Source organism: Squalius cephalus, assembly GCF_949319135.1.
Source record: "Squalius cephalus genome assembly, chromosome: 6".
In the NCBI taxonomy this organism is placed as follows: Eukaryota; Metazoa; Chordata; class Actinopteri; order Cypriniformes; family Leuciscidae; genus Squalius; species Squalius cephalus.
In genome coordinates, this window is record NC_137127.1 from 16,174,111 (window position 1) to 16,192,095 (window position 17,985).

Here is a 17,985-nt window from a genome sequence, read left to right on the forward strand (position 1 = left end):
CTCATTATCATTAGTTACCATACAGGAGAAATTACTTGAAACTTTAAAACTCTTTCAAGAATACTAGTCAATCAAATAGAAAATCTGAACAAACTCAATATACTCTGTGTTGAAGCAGTCAGTAATTTAATTTCTTGCCTCTTTGTGACCTTTGACCTCTAAGAAAGCACAGGTGGGGTGGAAGGCTCCAGTGCCACAGGCATAGACATGGGTTCGGTTATAGCTGTGCAAAACTCTTATGAAATTAGCACATTCGGTCTGAGGTAGAAAGAGAAATAAAGAAATGATGAGCACGTGCAGTGTCCTCAAAAAGTATTTGGATATTTAAATCACACATAAAAATGTATTAATGTCATTGCAATAAATAGCAACATATCTACTTAAGTGTTCTTTATTAAGAAAGATATCACAAGCATAATTTTTCAAGTAAAACCTTTCACAAAATGTTTGGTTTCAAATGATAAAACAAACCATATCAATCAATATGAATGTCTAAAATGATCTATGCCACCTGTTTCTGATACAAATAACAATAACATTCATACAATGTAAGTGTAAATATCTAAGTGTAAGTAAGCAAGTATCTAAATACTAATATATATATATATATGTATACAGTGTATATATATATATATATATATATATATATATACATTTTTTGATTAATATAAAGTTCAAATGAACAGCATTTTTTTTATATAAATCTTTTGTAACATTGTGAAAGTTTAAATGTCACATTGGATCAGTTTAATGTATCCTTGCTTAATAAAAGTATTATTTTCTTCCTTTAAAATAATCATTTAAAAACTTTAGTGGAAGCCTGACGCAAAATAGTTTACCGCTCTCTTTTACAAGACAGGTTTGAGTTAGAGAAGACAGTCTGTGTATTGAAATGTTCATTTAGCAGACATATATTCTGACTGATACTTACAAGAGGGTTTTTGCCAGCAAGTATACACATATCCACCCTGTCTCTTGGAGCTGGCCAACTCAGCTGCAAGTGAGAAACACACACATGTTGGGTCCAGGACTTTCCACTGACATAATGATTTTTAACATAATTGTCAATTGACATAATGATACTGTACAAATTGTATATTCTACCCCCTAAACCTAAACCCCTAAACACAAACCTCACAGAAAACTTTCTGCATTTTTACAAAATTATTATGATTTATAAGATATTTTCTTCATGGGGACAAAAAAAAAGTCCCCACAAGCTCTAAAACGTCTGGTAATATCCTTGTGGGGACCCCATTACGTAGGGTTTACCAGGACCACACACACTCACACACACACAGTAAATTCAAAAGTAACAGCAAATACCTTACAACTTAAATAGTCAGAGTACGTGTTTACAATTGTCTCTCATGGCATTATTACAGAAAAGTATATCAACCATGAAGTGTAAACCATACAAAAATTCTGTTTCAGAATGAGATCATGTCGTGACTCAAGGTAAGATTTTAAACAGAGTGTAATCCATTGTGTATTTAACAGACGAAAAGCTGCACACATGAAATACTGTACAAACATGGGTCCTGGGTTAAGCTTACGAGAGGGAGGATCACGTTCAGATAAAGAGTGATGAAGGGGCTGCTGGCCTTGTCTCTGCACACATGTATTATAAAAGCTTAAACGCTTAGCATACACAGGGCTGACCTTTGACCTTGACCTCCAAGAGCCGTCTCTACATGTAATTTGCAATCCATGATTACACATGCTCGTGAGACGACTTTACATGACGGCGCTTTGAAGATTGTCGTGCCTACCACAAACTGACAAAGGGGATCAATACGTACCCTCCACCATACAACTGAAGAAAAAAACCTACACGCATGAGTCATAAACGCACACACATGCATGTCTAATGTAAACATGCATGTTTATATATGAAAGTAAAGCATTAGGTGCCTATATGGCCAAAGAAGTTATATTTTTTCTATATATTGCCCAAAACATACATTTCAAATATTTGCTAAATATATAATGTACAAAGCACTGCTTAAGATATATTTAAAATATATTATTTAAAATTTTCAAGTGGCAAAATATATAGGCCTAACAAAAAGTACATTCCCAATCTTTAAAAAAACTAAAAATTGGGTAATGCAAAATGTATTTTATAAAATATATGCTGGACAATTTAAATATATTTAGACTGAAATACATGGCCAAAAAAATATATATATAAACTTGAAAATGTTTTTACGTAAATGTATTTCAAAATCTCTATTAGCAATACATTGTTGGTATACTTTGAAATACACTAAAATATATATCAGAAAATCTATTTTTTGCTGTATGGGTGTCTTTACATGTATGTGAGAAAGAGAAAAAAAAAACGTTTTGTGTGCGTGTGTGAGGGTGAAGGTGAAGGTCATGTGGTCTTGTCATGGGACCACTGTGGAGACAGTGATTGACAGGTGTGATAGTGGTAGGGTCAGCTCAGTAGCTCTGTAGGGTGATGCTATGGGAATATCTAGAAGTGACAGTGAAATAACTGTGAGAACTTGTTGGAGTGAACGTATAAAGAAAGTCTAAAGGACCTCCTACCATAAATGAATTCATAAGCTAAACATATCCCAGAGACTCTCATACCATGCTATCAAGCATTTTGTGAGATTAGAAAGGTATAAACAGTTTTGATTTGCACTTAGTTTAACCCAGATTATGTTGTCCAAGAACAGGAGTGTAACCAGTCGACAAGTCAAGAGTTTTAAAACAAAAAATGAAAAATGCATTTGTTCTCACAATAAAACCATGCACCTGTTTGGCAAAAAAATAGACAAATACTTTAATGACATAAAATGTATTAGTGATTCTGACTTACATATGCACATCCTAGCAACCACATAGTACTGTCTAGTTTCCAAACACTCACTCACACTAAACATGCATGTTAAACCAAAGAAAAGAGAACAAGACAAGAACAAGAAACCTGTTTAATAAAAAAAATTAAAACAAAAATAATAATTAATGCTGCAAGCAGCGATGAACACCGTCACCCGGTGGCCTTAAGAAAACAGTGAACGGTGGGTAATATGCATTTAAATGGGTAAATATAGGATTATTAATGGCAAAGTCATTAAATTTGACACAGTTCCTGCTACCAGCTGGTGGCGCTATGACTATAACTGAATATTGCCATGTAGGCTAGATGTCTTCAGGTGGCCGGGCAAATTAATCAATAATCAGGTAACAAGATGGGAGGGGCTAGACAATCAACAGGAGGGCACATGGCACAAAGAAACACATGACAAGCCATGTGCTCACACCAAACATGACAAAAACACAAGTACATGGCCAGTAAAACAAATCACAAGCCATGTGCTCACACAAAACGAGACATGAACACGCAGCCAAAGAGAACACTCATAAGCCACGTTCACACAAAACATGACAACATGAAAACACACAGCTAGTGAAAACACAAGCTGCGTGCTACACAGCACAAGATAAAACAATACATGAAAGCATGCGGCCGATGTAAACACGAACCGCATGCTACACAGAACACAACACACGCAGACAGAAGAGCGTACGGTCCGAAAGCTCATCCTGTGCGCTCACGACAGTATACAAACACACGGAGAACCGAAACCAAACTAGACTGACGTGTCGGGATTCAAACACCAGGCCCCGCACATGTAACAAGGCATACAGACAAGAGAGCGCTCGAAGCCACTCGCCCACACAAAGACATGACAAAACAGGAGTGTCAGAGCTCTGTCACAAAACCAAGAAATAAACTAGACAGAAGTGACAGAACCCTGACATACTGAATCTATTTGGGGTTTTTTTGCAAGTGACATGAGTAAATGCATTCCCACATCTATTAAAAACACAATGTAAGGCTGCTTTTCCAAATGAAATAAATATGGGTTACACTTTATTTTAAGGTGTCATTGTTACAGTGTAATTATATATACTTAAGTACTGAGTAATATTAAGCAATTACATGTACTTACTATAGGGTTAGGTGCATGTAATTATAAATAATTTACTGTTATTTCTATGGTAAGTACATGTAATATGTGTAACAAGGACACTGTAAAATAAAGTGTTACCGAAACATGTCAACCAGTCTGAGAGTGAGTGAATTCTCTTCTAAATGATTCTATGGAAAAAATTTGCTAAGTTCTGCCCCGGACCACACATAGTGTTAAGTCTTTACGTGCCTTTTCTGAAACCTGATTCTACATGTCTGCAGGTGTTAGCCCTGTAAGGTGTGTGTTACTGTTTACCTTTTTGGGGTGTTTATTGATGTTGTCTGGGTCTAGTAGGTAAATGTGATCTTTGGCTCCAAGCAGTAATCGGCTTCTCTCCTCATCCAAAAGTACTGTCTGAAACTGCTGTCCATGGCTGGAACCCACAAATGGCACCACACTTCGAGAATGGATCAGCTCTGGAGAAGTCAAATGAGGGTCATCAATACAAAAATACACATACATAAACACAAAGTATGTACTGTATGCACAAACAGATTCAGATCGATGACTGAAGCTTTTCTAATGCAAAATGTCCAAGAAAAAATTATCTAAATGATCTCACATGTGCCTCCTCTAGAGTTTTGGAAGGTATCTCAACAATGTCTCAAACTATGCTCAAACATTTCTTACAGTACCAAATTCTTGTTCAAGACTACTGTCAATTATCTGAATCAGGCTATAAACATTAAATTAACATTCATTTCAACAACTGTCTCATTTGATTCTATTTTTATTTCAACTATAAGCAATTTTAGTAGAAAGCATATTAAAGTAGAAATGTGTATCAGTATATTACAGACTTTTATGCATATAAGAGCATTTATGTGTGAATGAGCATGTGCATGAGTATATATCTTGTTTCTATTGTTTATTTCTCCTAAGCCATTTTAAAAGAAAAGTTGAAAGATTAAACATAATGGAGAATTCTAGTAAGTCTGCGGAGGTCTACCTGGTCTGGTAAACCCTATGTTATGTGGTCAAAATGTCCCCACAAAGATGGCATTTTTGCCACCATGAGGAAAACAGCTTATGTTTTTTGAAAATGTAAAAATGCAGAAAGTTAGGGGATAGAATATACAGGTTGTACAGTATAAAAATCATTGTCTATGGAAAGCCCTTATAAAACATGAAAACCCAACATGTGTGAGTGTTTGTGTGTGTGTTTGTGTAAGCATTGTGCGTAGCAATAGATCTAAAATGTTACCATCTCACACCTATTGACCCCACCCCACCCCAATCTCTCATTTTTCTAATGTACTGATAGGCTCCATTATCTCTATTCAGTATGATCTACAGTAACGGTAACCTTGGGGCTATCTGTCATCTATGTGTTCAGATTCCATCCTGATAAAATGTTATCCTCTCTTTAACATCCGCCCATCTACAAAAGCTCACTTCACCTGCCAAACATAAACCAAGAGCCTCTGAGCTGTCTATAAGAATTCAGCTGGATCTAATGGCTCCACCTATCAATTCTCACACGTCAGCACTGATGCAGATAAGCTCAGTGGTTCATTTGCAGTATATTTCATATTTCACCTCTTGTGCTCTCTGGGGGAGCAATTACACATACTGTTATTCTTGCAGAAGAATGCTGGTTAACAGTTTAGACAGCTGAGATGCAGTTGAGATTGACGTTTGCGCATTCAATGAAGGTAAGCCAAAAGTTGTCACAATAACACAAATCAGCTTAAAGGTTTCAAGCTATCAACACCAACATAAAAGAAATGGAATATCTCTAAAGGTGACGTTGTTAAGCCTCGTTCATATTCTCTTCGGTGCGCACAAACCAAACTCTCTGGATACGTGATTCTTGAGATATTTTTTAAACACATCATGACGTCTGACTAAAGCACACAGTCTTTATAGACTTGGACAGAGTCCTAACATTTCTCCACCCTATGTTCTGCTCTCCATGCACTCAAACATAACCATCTGCCAGCAGCCTCAAAGCAAGAAAATCTGGCAGAGTGCACTTAAACATCATGGAAAGCAGTTCTGTAGATTCATTTAGGCCTATGTTTTCTGATCCTCTTTTTGTTCTGTTTTAAATTCGGAATTTCACATATACACACCATTTGGCGTTCATTATTTACATTTCACGATTTTCAGCTACCTCTTTGCCTCTGCTGTCAGCCATGGACGCAAATATAAAACATCCCTGTTTTGGTTGTGTCTTGGGGCGTCTAGAGCATTAAGAAGTTGAATAAATCTTAGGACTTAACTATTAATTCTCTGGGGTGTAGATGGTCAAGAATGGGTCATTTCTGATCAATATTTACAAGACTAAAAAATCCACTCCTAAATAAAACTCCATTCATGCTAGCTGATGCTAATCTACTCTGCAAACAGTTTTAGGTCAGAGCCTTGCTGAAAGATCCCTGCTTAGCAATGAGGTACACAGAGATTTATCTGGAGCTATGGGGATTTATCTTCATCCCTCAGGAGAATAAAGCCCTCACGTCCACTCATAGCAGTACTATATGAATTAAAGAGAGTATAAGGAGGACATGGCCACAAAAAGGAATGGGAGAAATCGCAACAGTCAATAAGGCAGCTATAGTAATTGAACTCCAGCCTTTACAGTGATAAAACCTAAAAAAAATGTATATATAAAAAAATGTCTTAAACCTATATGATTTCTTCTACATGGAACACCAAAGGAGACATAGCAGAATGTTTGAACTGCTTTCTCCCATAAAAGAGATGTGGAAGAAAAACTCACTTCAGGGGTTGTCAATGGGTTCTCAAGCTCCAAAAAGGACAAACATTTTAAAAAAGTAGTAAAAGTAGTCCAGACAACTCATAGGCGAAATTAAGTCATTATTCACCAAATATATGTTTTACAATTGTGGTCACCATTCACTTTCATTGTATGGACAAGAGAATATTAGACATAGGTGTAAATGAATATTTAGGAATGTATGAATGAATATATGCATACATTCATTTTATTTCAGTAGAAGACCCTTTGCGTGATTTGAACATTTGATATAGGCTATGCTGAAACGTAAGCTTGGCAAACAGTTTTGGAAATGTCAGACTATTCCCATTCAAGTACAAAGGGGCTATACTTCCATGACTAGAAAGGCAATTGTCAAAATGGCCACAGAGTGAAATAGCTTTAATAAGGACTTCTTATAAGTCACATTTTATAAGCTTGTAGTGTAATGCTACACTTCTGCAGTTTCCTGATCGTGGTGGCTTAATAATTATTCATATAAGAAACACAGACTCCCTGTAGAAACATAAAGAAGGTATTGTCCATTCAGTACAATCTTTACATGCTGTACAGTTCAACCTTTACATTGCATACTATTTCAGCCATACAGGTACATCATTTATCTTTAGGCAACAGCAAAGCATAAAGGTTGATGAGTGAAATACAAACCTAAAGTAATGCACAATTTGACTAGACAAATTAAGGTACCCCCAGCTATTCACCAGAAACTGGACCGCATGTTAAAGCTAATGTCACAGAGTAAGACTTCTTTTAAGATTTCTCAGACGGTAAAGGATTACACTCTTAGGTGTAATCAATATTCTGGCTGTGGTTTGGGAAGAGAGCCAAACTAGTGGAAACTAGTCTAACTCTGTGTACAGTACATTAGGAAGACGCATGACTATATTTATGACCTGCTTGTTTTACATCTGTTTAGAGAGCCACAGCCAACTGGGAGCCATATAGTTATAAATCCATTGAATACTATACTTTGAGTCCTTATATTGCTGTTTTCCTATTGCAAAATTAGGCTTTGTGTTTGCACAACGCTTCACGTTCATGCATGTCTATACCATCATGCATGTACACAAGAAAATATACCACTCATAAAACAATCAATATCCCTCACTCAAGAGCCCTGTGCAGAGGGAGTCTGTCTTTAATAGAAATATTTACACAACCTGAAGATAATATTTTGATGTGTTTCACTGGACATTGTCATCTAGGAGTGATGTTAACGACAGAAAGGATATTGTTTAGTTGACTCCAGAGAACATTATGAGATGTATCTAATGTGGATCAGATGTTCCCCTTTTAGCCTTCCTTTCAGAGAAAAACACAGTCAACCGGCCCTGAGGTGTGCATGCAGTGCTGCATATTTCTGGATAATAACACACTGTTTTAAAGGAGTGCACTGATACAGAAATGGTGCCGATGCTTTTATGAGAGCATCTGCTCAGATGATGGATTGTGAAAGACTGTACTTCTGTATCCTCTCCAACAGGACCAAACATGGAGCGGAACAGCAAGTTTAAGATCAAACTGACCTGTTCACTGCAGCTCAATGGATTAGATAATCTTCTAAAGCCAATCTCGTACACTATATAAAAATAGACAGCTTTAAAAGACTGATAACTTCTTAATCTGTATTTTTGTTTTGTTTTCCAGTAAAAGAATCCAGAATTAAGTTACAGTACCATTGCCGCTGTTTTGTTGTTGTTCCCACAAAATGTATCTGGTTTAAACCATATTCAGATATATATTCCAAGGAAAATTATTTTTTGCAGTGTAAAATGAATGGTTATTTGCTTTTAAATGTAGCCTATGTATACAATAATATATACAATAAAAAGTTTCTTTATTATTATTATTTTCATATCTAGCTAAATCAAAAGATCTCAAATTGGTCATAAAACCAACATACTGTACAGATTTTCATTGTGGAAAAATCTAAAAAATATTTTTAGAGGTCAGTCAATGCACAAAGCATCATTTCTAGCACAAGCCAGGCAGCTGTCTGTTCTTTACACTCAATCACATTACATTCTCACCAGCACAGCAACTAAAATATGGCAAACTGAAGCACAGCATGTAGGATTTTTATGCTAAAGAAACTGAAAATAAACAGAGGGCTCACCACAGTCAATCATATTTTTATTAGCTTGAGTTTCCTGATATGGATGAGGGTCTGTTACAGTAGCTCTGGCATGCTGTGGGTCAGTTTTAGGGAGCAATAAATTTTATTTTCCTCAGTGGTATAAAACAAACGCCGTATTCAGTTAACTTCTCAAATCGAGGCAGGGATCGAATGCAGAAGTGAGAAATGGAGAAAAGACTTTCATCACTGCTTGTTGGTTAGAAAGAACATTAATATCTAAGGGACACTTTATCAATTTTCAGCACTATCAAAAACACGTTCTAGAACAACATGGTATCTAATCAGTGGTGCTACTGATGTTGTAAAGCTCAGTGCAGATTTATCATGCGTCTATGACTGTGGACAAAGTATGCATGACTTAAAACAATCCATGTGTCAGTGCACTTTAAATGAGTACGAACATGTTGTTACTTTTAACAGATGTTTCTTTTACGCTTCATTCACTTTATAGCTTTATACGTTTATCTTGCCTTTTTCTCCAATACAGCTTAAATATGTGTGTGTGTGTGTGTGTGTGTGTGTGTGTGTGTGTGTGTGTGTGTGTGTGTGTGTGTGTGTGTGTGTGTGTGTGTGTGTGTGTTGAGTGTGTGGCACTGGCACTGCTACGGTGTTGTCAAAGTAACTCCAGTGATAAGCTAAAATGCGCTGTGCCTGTGGGATCACTGTTGAGATCAGAGCGTTAACGCCTTATTGACTTATCAAACCTTTGAAGCCGCAGCTGCAGTCGAGCGATCAAACACAACCACAGGTAGAGGGAGGGAGTTCGCTCACAGCATGCAACAGTGGTTAGCAAATACCACAAGAGATGCAGCCAGTTACAGTGACGTACTGGGTAAAATCACAGACCAGAGTCATGGCCTTATTTAACCTTTCATTATGAAAGGGCCATTTTGTCCTAGAATTTCTGATGAAGGAAGAGGTGGGCGATATGACCATAACGATATGAGTAATTTTATTTCATGAAAACAGTATATATCATATATTGTAATTTTTGCTTGAAATAAGGTTGATATACAAATTTTTGATATCATTGAAATGTTACAATTCTTGAGACCAATTTTTATATCACAGCAAAAACTAATACTAACCTAACTAACGTAAGTAAACAAGCTCTCAAGCTTACTGAAGACAAGTAAATAGTGATAAAAAACAAAGAAACTTGTGGCAAGCAGGACGAGGCCAAGGGCAGTGAGAGAACTAATGAGTGGCCTGTGGCGTGATTACTAATGAGCGAAGGCTGGTCCTCTCTCTTCCCTCACTGTCATCGCTCCTCCTTTTATGCTTCCGTAGGTCCTCCGTGAGATACGAGGCCGGTGCGGCGCGCAGGTGCGTTCATTAGTAATCACGCCACCAGCCTTGTGCCGTTCTCTCACGGCCCTCGGCCTTGTCCTGCTTGCCACAAAACTAATTACAAGCGATAGCCTAATAAACAAAAATAGCATCTCTTAGACAGCGCGTGAGTACCAAATTGATTGTTCTCATTGACGTTTCACTTAAACGTTTAAACAGGCAAGGCTTAAAAATGCATGCAAATACAAACTTTCATGGCGGCGCAGCACCACATCACTTGAGCGTAACCACACTAGAAATGATCATCCAAAATATCGACCGATCGACAAATTTCTCAGATTTTCCCTATTGAGTGGTGCTCCCCTGTACAAAACTTGCTGCCACAATGGGTGGTGTAGGTTGTTGCCAGAGCATTGCAATCTATCTGCGTGGCTGCTGGGGCATTGCTAAGTAATTGAATACATGAGATGATGTATAGGCCTACGTGTGTGGAAGTTCCTTATCTATAGTGTAAGTACAAAATGACTCTAGAAGTGAGCCAAATTGTTGCAAACAATTGGGGACATACTTATCTGCAAAAAAAAAAAAAAAAAAATTCATAAAGCAAAAGTATTATCATTCTAAAGATGGAAAGTTTTCTTTGAGGAATTATTTGAACTATATAGCCATTAAAAATAGCTTCATATAAAAACAGTAGATGTCTAAGGCATATATCTTAATTTAGATACAGATGTGGCCTTTAAAAATGCGCGTCTCAGAGAGAAGAATGCTGCGAGCACTTCCGAAATTCTGCGGGATCGTGCAGAAGGGGGATTAGATGTTGGACGCAGGAAATAATAAAACCTGTAGATGGCAGTCGAGTTTCATGTGGCCATACTGAGTTGACGAAGTATGACGAATACAATGTTTTCTTTTGCCAGTTACATAAACAGTCACATATTCTTCATAAAAATCTGACTCAAACGCGCATCATTTGTCTTATTTTTTTTTTCTGTGTACTTACAGTAGAAGAGACGTGATGTAGGCTATGATAACTGAGTCTTATAACACAATAATTTGCGAAGACCTTTGAAGAGACCGAGATCATTTGCGCATTATCATTATCTAATTTTACATTTAGTTCATTTTTGCATCTTAACGTTTTAAATTGTTTTAACATGGTTGTAATGCGCTTTTCTGCATTACTGTACAGTACTTTTTATATTATCATGTTTCCCTTATAGGCGTCGATTTCGGTGGGGACGGTGGGTATGCACCCACCAGATTTCGTCATGAGTCATTTTGTACCCACCACTTTTAACTTCAGTCCATAATAATTTGACTTTGGGTTCTATTGACCGTTTTCAGTGGTTATGAGGAGCTTAATTAATTTAACCTGAGATGTGCGTTATATCGCCTTTTGATCATTCTTTGTGTTGCCGATTTTTGACACAGTTTCATTATATGTTCATAATAATTTGATTCATAATTATGTCATTTTTTTCTAAAAGTAAAAAAAAACAAAGATTTTCTAAAAGCAATATTCTAAAGAGATTCAAAGACAGTGTACGCCACCAGATTTCGTCATGAGTCATTTTGTACCCACTACTTTTAACTTCCGTTGACCGTTTTCAGTGGTTATGAGGAGCAATATGAGAGAAAACATTTTTGTAATCATTGTCTGACACAACAAAAAAAAAATTATAATATTCATTTTATTTTAATTTTCGTGTTCGCATTTATGAGGGGAAAAAACAACGTGTCAGTTTACGGTTATGGACGTGAGCGCTCTAAAAGCGGCACTAAAAGACTGCTTTAAAACTTTCACAGAGACCTCAAACAGAACAGCTGCCTTTCTTTAAATTGAATTTCGTTTTGTATTAATTATATCTTAATTTTAATCAGTGTTTCGTGAACCATTTGCCTGGATTTAAGAAGTAAATATAGCAGACAATCACGGCATTGGAGGCCCCGGCGATATCTCATAAATGAACCGAAACTCAGCGTGTAATGAACATTCACATTTACAGTGTATTTAGACACATTTAGACGCATTCACAATCATTACTTTTACCGGTTCTTTGTGGCAAGCTTTATGCGCGCGGTCGTGCGCAGTGCGGCTATATTACGTAAACACTCATGATCCATATAAGTAGGCTAATTAAATTAATATAAAGGGGCGATTTGTCCATGAATTACTTAAATGAACAACTAGCCTAGTATACTAGTCGACTAGAAAAAAAGAAAAAAAAAAAACCTTTTAGTCGAAAGCAGCCCTTATTCCACATATTTTCAAACCAGGCAACATGACATCTGTGTTGAGCGAGCGACCGGAATGAATAGCGGAGCGGAATATTCAGAAATGCGCTCTCCACTCACGAGCTCTGATCGGAACAAACCCGAACCTCACTGTCTGCTGAACTTGCAGAATCATCAAAATATAATATTTTCTAAAGAATAATTTTAAAACTTTATTGGTGGTAGTTGAGAAGAATTCCTCTTTCCATATCTAAATCATTTCGAGTGCAATATAAATGTACATTACTGTTATTCTTATTATATAAGAATAATACGTGTTTTTTACAACATTTTTAACATAATAGAGAATATAAGTTTAGCGTGTTGTGTGTATTTCCTAATTATAAGCTTTTGGTGAAATTGCAACAAAACTAAAAGAGTAAAAGTGCATAAAAACATAAAAACATGGCGTCGTCTCAAGAAATATCTGCGTACACACGAAACCACTGAAACCGATTTTAAAACGATGTAGCCTAGTAGGCTATACATACCAGACCAGGCACTGTAATTCTGCCACAGTATACTAAAAACGTAGAAGACTTAAAGCATGCGCATAAACCTTGCGCGCTATACAACAATAATATTAGGCACAGTAGCTTCTTTTTTTCTTTTCTTTTTTTATCAAGAACTTTGTTGAACAATATGAACAACCATAAATGGTCTGGTACAAAATATGAGTCACGATATTCGATAGTTAACGGATGCATAAAGCTTGCCACAAAGAACTGGCAAAAGTAATCATGTGTCAAGTATAGCAAGGAGACATTTTAATTGTTTACTAATAATCTAGTGTTTTATGTGTCAGTCAAAGATGTTGACAATGCTGACTCGTCATCTTCGCAGATATTGTGAACGTGCCTATAGAGAGAAATGCACACTTACATAAGAGAGTTGTCTGTTTCTTTTCGTTTTGAATTGTTTTGTTTAAAAGTGGACATTTCAAGCTTTCTAGATACATTTCTGAGTTTCGGTTCATTTATGAGACGAGCTCAGTTCACGAGCAATGCAAGTTATATCGCGTCGGTGCCTCCATTTCCTGATTAAATAGTCTTAAATGCGTCTTCGTGGACAGAAACCAATATAATCTTCCTGATTTAATCACGTAAAACATAAGTCTAAACACAAGCACCACTCTTCTGAATGATGGTAACCACAAACCTCCAAGAGTTTGTAAACCAATTGTTTGTAAAACATATTTAATACTTACAAATTAAAAAAAAAAAAAAAAAATTGTTTTGCAGTGTATAGGCTAAATAAAACGACATTAAGAAAGTTATTTCCAAAATGTAATTAATTGCACAGTCGTTGTTTTAGCTGCTTGTTTTAGCTGCTAACAATTGCACAGAGTCAAGGAAGTACAACCACCCACCCCCCAGGTCTGCCGATTCAACCCCCAATGCTAATCGATCTCCTCTCAGGGAATCAAAAGAAAACCGGTTTTTCCAGTTTTCACCAGCGTGTGGTTGGGGTTTTAATCCCTTGCAGTTCCTTTGTTTAAATGCTATAAGCAAATCTACATACGCTTTAAGTTATTTCAAATTAATGTTTATAGCTTAATTTGTTGATATCGCGTAACTTAATTTGACATATGTTGATATAACCAACTGACATTGTAGATTCCATTGCATGCCAGGAAGAGGCTTATGCTTTGTTTTAAGTAATGAGCATTTACTATAATATAGCCGCACTCAATCGCACGACCGCACGCATAAAGCTTGCCACAAAGAACCGGTAAAAGTAATGATTATGAATGCGTCTAAATGTGTCTAAATACACTGTAAATGTGAATGTTCATTACACGCTGAGTTTCGGTTCATTTATGAGATATCGCCGGGGCCTCCAATGTCGTGATTGTCTGCTATATTTACTTCTTAAATCTAGGCAATTGGTTCACGAAATATTGATTAAAATTAAGACATAATTAATACAAAACGAAATTCAATTTAAAGAAAGGCAGCTGTTCTGTTTGAGGTCTCTGTGAAAGTTTTAAAGCAGTCTTTTTGTGCCGCTTTTAGAGCGCTCACGTCCATAACCGTAAACTGACACGTTGTTTTTTCCCTCATAAATGCGAACACGAAAACTAAAATAAAATGAATATTATATATATATTTTTTTGTTTGTGTCAGACAATGATTACAAAATTTTTCTCTCATATTGCTCCTCATAACCAAAACGGTCAACGGAAGTTAAAAGTAGTGGGTACAAAATGACTCATGACGAAATCTGGTGGGTACACGTACACTGTCTTTGTATCTCTTTAGAATATTGCTTTTAGAAAAACTTTTATTTTTTTTACTTTTAGAAAAAAATGACATAATTATGAATCAAATTATTATGAACAAGTAATGAAACTGTGTCAAAATTCGACAACACAAAGAATGATCCAAAAGCGATAAAACGCACATCTCAGGTTAAATTAATTATAAAAAACAGGGAACATTTTGTAAAAGCAAAACTGAACAAAATGCATAATTAAAATAATTGTATTAGGCTATGTGTTACCGAATATTTAATACCACTTCCCCATAATGTTGTAATTATTTTTTTAAAACAACATCTGTCAAACTGTCAATCAGATACCTCTTATCTGGTCATTTTTATTTTATTTTAGAAGTCATAACTGTTGATCACCCTTTATATGGATTTTGTGAATTTGAATATTTAGAATATTTACAAACTGTCGGCAAGACCTCAAGCCAACCCCGGACATTCTGAGACTAACGTGGAAAAATCTTTATGCTTAATGCATTAAGACAGTTTAATTAAAATATTTATTAATAATTTAATGGCAAATCAGATGCGCCCAACGTATGCTACGCGTTGTGCTGCGACATTACCTCACAAGAAATATCTGCCCAAGAACAATCACACAAGAAATATCTGCACGAATTAAGAATCTGGGTAAGTCGCATTATTTAAGCCTTGCATTATAGGATGATTTTGTGTATATATATAAAAAAATACTGCTGGGTTTTTACAGGCAGAGCCACGTGCATTATGCTCACACTAAATTCTCTGTTGCGCTTAGTATAAATGCGCATTGCATGCACAATCATCTTAATAGTTGTACAAAAAAGTTATGCGCTGGCAAGAACGTCACTTTGCTGTTTTAATAAAAGCAATGTTAAATATTCTGCATGCACTCATCTCCTGGAAACCACAGCAATGACAAAGCATATAAAAATTCGTAAACGTTGTCCAATACCCCTTCTTGTCTTAATGAACCTTTTGCATTTACAAATATTTTCAAATGTCTGTATAATACAGTAGCCTACTGTAAATATTTGTGTCTATTACTATTTATAATTTATATTTTATTGTGGATGTTTTCTCACAATCATGACGTAATGTGAAGTAAAATAAAAAATCTAATGTAAAGTTGTTTTTTATGCGCCACCTGGTGGATATTCTGTGAAGCGAAACACATTGAGGGATTTTTTTAAGTAGGCCCCCCCGAAGCACTTGCAGAATTCTGCGAGACTCTACGAGACGAATTGCCGAATGCCGCGGGAGAAAACGCGCGTTTTTAAAGGCCAGATCTGTAGCTGTGTGTGTGTGTGTGTGTGTGTGTGTGTGTGTGTGTGTGTGTGTGTGTGTGTGTGTGTGTGTGTGTGTGTGTGTGTTCTCAGTATATACAATATACAAAACTTGCATACTGCTACTGTGATATGCAACACATCCCTTATGTACACTCAATCAGTCACAAGTGCAGTCTAAATATTGACCTCATACAAGTGAGCTGTAAACCTCTCATCACACTCCAAAATGTACTTCAAAATGTAACCTTTAAAAATGACTAACGTTCCAGGAGATGTTTAAAATAAATACATGGCAATTCAGCAAAACACTAAAGATTTAATAGATGATTCTAAAAAGAAATTGTCGACATAGAGCAAATTAAAAGCTTTTAGGAATAAAGAGAATGTTGAAGTCTAAGAGTCACATAAGGACACATTTTACCTTTGTAGCCGAGTTTAACTCTAGGCACACTCTCCTTCATACAGTCCACCTTGGGCAGAGAGAAGAAGAGCATCATCAGTGTAGACCACCAGACACTGGAGAACCGCCCCATCCCGACCTGGTGGAGATGCTGATGTCTGCTCCTCTGCTGCTTTTTGTTTTTCCCCCCAGCAGTCTTCATGATGGTAGAGGAGAGTTCTGCTGCTGTGGACCTGTGATGGAGAGGACAGTTAGATGGAATCATCTAAGGGAGTGGCTGGGCATCTTTGTGTGTGGTGTGTGTGTGTGTGTGTGTGTGTGTGTGTGTGTGTGTGTGTGTGTGTGTGTGTGTGTGTGTGTGTGTGTGTGTGTGTGTGTGTGTGTGTGTGTGTGTGTGTTTGAGGTCTTGTTAAATCCCAAACAAATGTTCAGCTGCTTTACTGTGGTCTCTTTCAGGCATGTCTATGCATTTTAGCAGCTCTGCATCAGCTGCTGCTCTATTCAAGTCCTTTCTTTTGTCCACCAACACACATACTTTCTCTCTCTCTTTCTAAATCTGTTTGTCTCTAAACAAAAGGTCAGCTTGATGAGAGCAGCCACTTTCAGCCTTCTTTCAAATGCCTTTCTTTTATTTTCTCACACCATCTCTCGTCTGCTCTGTCCCCGTCTCCCTTTCTTGCTTCTACAACAAACAGTATTGTAAAAGCTGAATGGCTGGGGTGACGATCATGTCTGAATCTCTGCTTCATTAGTCAACAGAGAGCCATGAAATTGTGGGAGAGAGAGAAAAAACTGTTGTAGTCCATCTTCATTAGGAAATTTCCCTCAGCGGGGAATCATTAAGAACAAGGATTCACACACTCCAGAGCAGGGGCTCTCAAAAAGGTCCCATTATTTTGAATGAAGGAACAAGCAAATCATGAAAGAGGGGACGGAGAGGCTTCAACTTTGTTGTCCAACAACTCGCTAGCTGGTTTACGTAGATTTTTAGCAGGGTTGCTTTAAAGGAATTAATTAGGAGACTTGTCAGTGAGGGCTTGAGCGTGTTGACAGTGTGTTGTGCTTTGGCATGTTGAGTAAAATCCTCTCTAAATTCATCTTCTAAAGCACCCCTTTTCAAATGGCCAGACCAAAATTCCACATTTTGGAACAAATTCACCACCTTCAAGAATAAAAAATCAATTCAGAACTTCATCTCAGTTCTCTTTCTCGACTTTTTGTGCTTAAACAGAAACGTACACGCAAAATTGTCAAAATACCCATCTCACGAGTATCCTTGTAAACACAGTCGCTTATGTCTTAAGTGAACATAAACAATTAAAAAACAAAACCGGTGCGGATCATTATTTTGGATGCATGCATTACGTCTTAAACGTGACAGCAGCCTAATATACCTTCTCCCATCTGTCATTAATGTTAATCAAACAAAAGACAAAGAGAAAATCACTTTTGTAGCTTTAACAAAGATCAATTATATTCAATTTTTACAGTGAAGACCATGCAGTGTTATTTTACATTTGATTATTCAATAAAGCACTGTTTATATAATTTGTATATTTGTTCTATTGTATGTATCTATGCTTGTAATTAGTTTATTTTTTTATTTT

The 17,985-nt window shown here is 36.5% G+C and overlaps 1 protein-coding gene across 2 annotated transcripts in view; it reads right to left on the minus strand.

Moving 5' to 3' along the window:
- The window catches only part of sema3d (sema domain, immunoglobulin domain (Ig), short basic domain, secreted, (semaphorin) 3D), a 46,233-nt gene that overhangs the window by 19,563 nt on the left and 8,685 nt on the right, over positions 1-17,985 (minus strand). For both annotated transcript variants that reach the window (XM_079874282.1, XM_079874283.1), the window contains exons 2-5: positions 16,400-16,611; positions 4,248-4,408; positions 932-994; positions 139-258 (exon numbers count right to left, since the gene is read on the minus strand). In XM_079874282.1, the coding sequence (XP_079730408.1) occupies positions 139-258; positions 932-994; positions 4,248-4,408; positions 16,400-16,580 (525 nt within the window). In that variant the 5' untranslated portion in view covers positions 16,581-16,611. The remainder of the gene's footprint in view (positions 1-138; positions 259-931; positions 995-4,247; positions 4,409-16,399; positions 16,612-17,985) is intronic.